The sequence below is a fragment of the Vigna unguiculata genome, chromosome 8 (genome assembly GCF_004118075.2).
Source record: "Vigna unguiculata cultivar IT97K-499-35 chromosome 8, ASM411807v1, whole genome shotgun sequence".
Taxonomy (NCBI): domain Eukaryota; kingdom Viridiplantae; phylum Streptophyta; class Magnoliopsida; order Fabales; family Fabaceae; genus Vigna; species Vigna unguiculata.
Window position 1 is genome coordinate 5,652,524 of NC_040286.1, and position 6,087 is coordinate 5,658,610.

The following is a 6,087-nucleotide window of genomic DNA, read 5'->3' on the forward strand; positions in this document are numbered from 1 at the left end:
ATGTGTTTATGACTTTGAGGTTGGAAAATCACTATCACATTTAGGGATGATGAATCATTAACTCAACCTAGTTTGTAAAATCGCTAGCTCAATAACATCAAGGAATCTTCAACTTCACCTAATTTAGCATATTAACTTATATTCAATTAGATCATCCTTTTCTTTCTTCAAAGACTTCATCCACAATAAGAAATGAAAAATATTCTAAAAATTGAACTAATTTTCTCTAAATTAAATAAATAACTACTAAAGTAATTAGAGATTAAATTCAAATTCAAATTCAAAGTGGTTAAATCTTGAAATTTATTCAATAAGAATAAAATAGAATTATCTCTAAATTTAAATAATTAAACACTATATAATTAGAGATTAAATCAAAATTAAAATTCAAAGTTGTTAAATCTTGAAATCTATTCAATGAGAATAAAATAGAATTGAAATACTAATCATTCTTAATTTCTAATATAGTTTCTTAATCTATTTATGCAAAGAATTTCATGTAGTTGTTAACTAAACAAGGACATAATTAGCACGATGCTAGTTCATAAAAACCATGGTTCAACTTCAATCAATATGTTTTGGTCTCAACATAGTTTGTTCAAGACAAAAAGATAATTTCTAATTAAAGCACATTTCTTTTATCAAGATTCATTATATATTAGTTTAAAATTTCTTTTCACACAGATTGCACATACAAAATTTGTATTAATCTAAATAATTGAATTTCTCAGATAGATAAAAGAAAAATAACACAATATACCTCTTCAAAATATACAAATAAGCAAATTATTAAGCATTTCTCCTTACTATTCAATTTTAAAATTTTTTAACATATAATTCAAACGTTGTATCAACAAAACTTACAAATTACAAAAAAACAACCATTCATAAAAGTTATATATAATGTAATCTACTTTTCTATTACATTAATAAAAATTAGATACTGTAGACATTAAGGCCTCCCAATAATTTTGAATTTTAAATTTTAGGAATGGATATACGATGAATCTTATAAAGCATTCTAACAATAATGCTCATGAGTTTAAATAACAATCACAAACACAAGATATCTTTAAAATTTTTAAAACTCTTGATCCAAAAACAAATCTTTTTTTCCAAGTGAAGAGGTTACAGTTTTAGTAAATTAAACAATGAACAGTGTCTCCATTACTGTACAACAACTAAGGGGTTAAACATTAATACATCACACAAATTACCCTCATCTGATACACTGAGGAGTGAACTTCATAAGCAAAACCATTCAAGAATACTAATGTATCACTGAAATAATAGTTCTTGGGGCATTATTTGCATTCATCATAAAAAGAGTGAAAAAAAAAACCGTCTTTATTGTGACTAAAATAGTTATCATTGCTTATGTGACTAAAAAAGAGTTTCTCCACAAAACTAAACATGGTCAACTCCACATTGAACCAGAGGGCCCATCCATAAACAAATCATTTTCACAATATGAGAAAAGCCCTTGCTCAAAGTAATACTCTATAACTAGAGAAAATTGCTAAAATGACCAAAACTCAGAAAATAGGTAAACTCAGAAGATTTGACACGCCACAAAATTCATCAACAAGCATGACATGATGCTTGAATATACTGCCAAACTTGGTGTCAAATGGATGTCCCGTCTGAGAGATTGTTGTCGCATAAGTATCCTTCCAATAATTTCACACTGTCTTGTTTCTGCATAACATGACAAAGTTATGTGAGATGTCTATTGGAGGAAAAAATCAGGTGCAAAATTACATAACAAGAGAATTTAGCAGGACCTTGATACAGAGTATGTTAACTATTTATCACAGGTAATGTATATATATTCATTGATAAAAAGCATGCATAAAGTTTCAAGAATTTAACAGTGTTACATAATAATAAGCTTAAACAAATACGTAACTATTATCTTGTCTATGTTGGTATCAACCTAATCAAAAGATCTATACATGTTTTAATCATTAGGCAAACCACAGAGGGAAAATACAAAACAAATACAATCACCTGTTTCATCATTGAACTGACAAATTCTTCCATGGAACCAAGATTATTAGCGGCACTATTGTTTTGAGACTTGGTATGGTTCATGAGGTATCCCTGTTGTTGTCTCAATGTATTTTCTTCACTCAATCCCGTAACTCCATCAGGTTTCATGAGTAAGGGATCAAAGAAACCGAAGTCTGTGTTTCTGTTGTAGATTGAGTTGAAAGAAGTGTTATCAATGAGAGAGTCGATTGAGTTACCAAAAATATTTGAAGGGAAAGTACTATCATCATTGTTGTCATCCCACCCTTGAAATGGCACCACACTATTGCTAATTTGTCCAGAATTATTTGGAATAAGAACTCCTTGTGAATACATATCTTTTAGTGAATCATGGGTTTGGTTAGAGTGTGAAGTAATGGATGAAGCACCACTCAGATTCCTCCCTCTAAAAGTTTCACCTGCAGCGTAAGAATTTGTCCCTGAAGACCGAACAGTATTTGACCAAATATCACTGCACCTACCCTGATCCAGCAAAGGGAGTGAGAATTGAGAATTCTGAGAGGCTAATGAAGTTTGACCAAACAACACTCCACCCCCTTGTGTGTTATCACTATCAGCTTTCAACACCAAAGCATTGTTTGATACGTCCAAACCAATTGTTGATTTTGGTATCAGATCTGGGAGTTTATTTGGCACTGAAAAATTTGGTTGAACATCAATAAAAGGGGAAATGCTTTGAATAGGACTAACAGCAATACCAACACCCTTATTATGTTGAAATTGATCAAGAGAAGTGGACAATGGCACTCCCTGAATACCATTCTGGTTGCCACCAGTTATAGCAGGTTGAAACTTGAGTTGGTCATGCATAGATTTGTGAAAATTTTGTGCATGACCCAACTGAAGAGTTTCATGCACATTCACACCAACAGAAGTGTTCAATCTACCAGCTATTCCACCAGGTCCAAAGGGTCTAAAAGTATTGTTATGAAACTGTTGAGCACCAGTCAATGAATGCAAATGTCCAACACCACTCAGAGAACCCATTCTCAGAAAAGATGGATCTGTAGTGCCTAATGCTGCCACCATATTAGCCTGTCGGTTCGCCGCACAGTTAATCCTTTTCAGATAAAGCCTATATTTCTGCAGCCATAGAAAGACACAGTGAGATTCCCTTCATGAAATGGCTTATGTTATGTCCCATTAAACTAAAGAATAAAGGTTCAGAAAAATGCCTGAAGGTGGCTGGCCACATTCTCCCTTGTAAGCTTTTCAACATTCATCAAGTCAAGAATCTTTTTAGGCACAGCTTCTGCAGCAAAAATGGTTCACAATATCATGAGTCACAATTGAGAAGTAAAACATCAGTAGTATTCTGGAATACAATGCTTATGACAGAAAGTGTTCAAAACAATGCTTAATACAATTTCCATATCTTAAAGGACATACTTTCAAAGCCTAATTGATTAACAGCAGAGACAAACTTGTGGTGCAGTTCCACAGTCCAAACTACACGAGCTTTCTTATGACTTGATGAGTCATCATTGTCATGGCCATTCTCTTGGTCCTCATTATCATACTCATCCTCATCTTTCCTCTTTCTGGAAGACTTTACATTTTGATCTGAATTTCCTGTTGCTACTGAACCTCTTTCATTGCTATCAGTATTAGCTTTGTCTTGGTTGCTGCTTCTGTTCCGCTCCTTTGAACCAATCGTCCTCCTTCTCACAACATGCTGCCAAATATTCTGTACATCCTTAAGTCTAACAGGTTTTAGAAGATAATCACAAGCTCCATGTGTAATTCCCTTCATCACCATCTTAGGGTCACCATCTACAGACATCACTGATACAAAAAACAAAAAAAACATTTAACATTGTCAAATCAAACATCCAAATCAAGCTGCAACACATTAATGTCCCAAGAACTTCTTCCCAGGTTTACTATACATTTGTATACCAAAGTTTCATATTTATCAATCAATACTGAAGACTTCAAATTGTGTGATAAATCAGCAATGTGTACTGCTATGATTCCAAATCAAATACATTGCAACCAATTCCTTTTATGCTCTAAAAACAAGACCCAAAACACTAAAGATCTTTGGTAGTGATGAAATATTTGAAATATCCACAAATATTAACTATCTAACTACTACCTAATAATAATATAATTACAAATAATGAGGTCAAAAACATGAACTGTTTAAGATTGAAATTAACATCATCGCTTCTTACTTATGACAGGTAGGTCCATCTCAAGCCCGACAAGCTCAAGCAACTTAAATCCATCCATGTCTGGCATTCGTACATCGCTGATAACAAGGTCAAACCTGTTCTTGTTTCCTCTCAACAGATTCAATGCCGTTTGTGCATTTTTAGTGGCGGTTACTGCAAAATCCATAACTAAGGTAAGTATCATTATAAAAAGACAAAATTGTACACTGCAGATAAAAGCAGAACCAATTTCAATGGGTAAGAGTTGCGTCCAATGAAACCAAAACTTAACATCTTTGAAACCAAATAAACAACAGAAAATCAAATAACTCCATTGACATATCTAGAAGACTTAAGGTCTATCCTGTGATAAGATCTGCCAAATGAAAACCCAAACAAATCAAACTGATAAACTAAATTTGAAAAATTCAACTTTACAACACAAATTACTTTAGTAACAGAACAGATAACAATGGCTAGACCAAAAAAGGAGCAGAGAGTAGAATTCACATACTCTGAATAATGCAATGAAAAACTATAAATAAAACCTAAAGAAAGAGTAGAAGATGCTAACCGTGGTATTGGCACTTTTGTAGCATAGTCTCCAGAATCCTGAGACATGTTGAGTCATCATCAACAGCAAGAACACGCAATCCTAAGGGAAACTCATCTCTGAGATCATCCATTCTATGATCCTCTACCACAGTCATTTTCTGCAAAAGGGTCTTCTCCTGTTAATTAGCTTGAAACTTTAATAGATTTTTCTCTTTTATACGTATATGAAACCAGGAGCCAGAAGCCAGAACCCCATGACAGAATCTATGAAACACAGTTACCCAAAAGAAAAAAAGAAGATTTTATGGAAGAATATCGATGACAAAAAAATAAAGTAGGAGTGATGAAGGGAAAGAAAGAGAGAACAATTAAAAAGTTGGTAAACTTGTTTGTGAGGTTATGTGATGTGCTACATGAGAGTGTGTGCAACAGTTGTTGAATGAGAAAGATACAGAATCTTGAACTAAATGTGTGGTGTGCGCACAGTGAAAGTTGATTTAACAACATGAAACATTGACCCAATTATATTATAGAAGATAGTGATGGACCTTCCTTTCTCCTTAGATACTACAAAGAACAAGAAGAATCACCTATTCAAAATTTTCAGGAAAAATTCAAGTTTTCAGTATACCCCAACCAGACAGAAACCTACGATACTTTCCTTCTACAACTTCGAACAAATTACAGATATGATCTTCCAAATTTTTCATGATTCTTTATGTCTTTTTATTACCTACTAACAAATTTCCTTAATTATCTCAGACACATTGCATTATTTATGGCATTATCTTGTTGTCTGGGAAAAATATTAGGCCAAAACTAAATATGATCGTAATTTACTCTAAATTTTAAATTATTATTAAGTTACTATTATAAATTATAAATTGTATTATTTATGAAAAGTTACTACCTTTTATAGTAGTAATGTTTTGAAAGATTATAATAATATTTTTTAAAAATTTAGAATTTGCTTAAAATATATAACATGATAAAGATGAATTTTATATTTTATTGATCATTGTATATAGCAATTTACAAGTATTTATTAGTTGAAGGAAAATAAAATTTTCTTTAGAGAGTGAATTCATCATGTTTTAGTCACTAAAATATACTATATATTATGTACTTTAGGTTAAGAAAAAACAAACTATATATGTAAATCTATACTATTACTACTAAGACCAAATGTGAAAAATTAAAAAACAAAATATCTGTTATATAAATTTGAAAACTGACTTATTTAGAGTCCGATGTTTTTACTGAGTTTGTTTGTATTGTATTGAGCATTAAAAACATATTGTATTTTGAAGGTACAACAGACAAA

The 6,087-nt window shown here is 31.8% G+C and overlaps 1 protein-coding gene across 1 annotated transcript; it reads right to left on the reverse strand.

The window, feature by feature from the left end:
• Nucleotides 1–1,278: 1,278 nt before the first annotated feature.
• Nucleotides 1,279–5,408, reverse strand: LOC114193477 (two-component response regulator ARR12). The gene is made up of 7 exons (XM_028083301.1): nucleotides 5,354–5,408; nucleotides 4,783–4,921; nucleotides 4,230–4,382; nucleotides 3,442–3,837; nucleotides 3,228–3,304; nucleotides 2,011–3,135; nucleotides 1,279–1,698 (listed from the first exon to the last, which is right to left on the reverse strand). The coding sequence occupies exons 2-7, from the start codon at nucleotides 4,916–4,918 to the stop codon at nucleotides 1,627–1,629; spliced, it is 1,959 nt and encodes a 652-aa protein (XP_027939102.1). The 5' UTR covers nucleotides 4,919–4,921; nucleotides 5,354–5,408; the 3' UTR covers nucleotides 1,279–1,626.
• Between the last annotated feature and the right edge of the window lie 679 nt (nucleotides 5,409–6,087).

Coding starts and splice junctions, on each gene's coding strand:
- LOC114193477 (XM_028083301.1), bottom strand. CDS start 4,918: ATGACTGTGGTAGAGGATCATAGAATGGATGATCTCAGAGATGAGTTT. Junction 4,383..4,782: donor ACAAAAGTGCCAATACCACG/GTTAGCATCTTC, acceptor TGGATTTTGCAG/TAACCGCCACTAAAAATGCA. Junction 3,838..4,229: donor GATGGACCTACCTGTCATAA/GTAAGAAGCGAT, acceptor TTTTTGTATCAG/TGATGTCTGTAGATGGTGAC.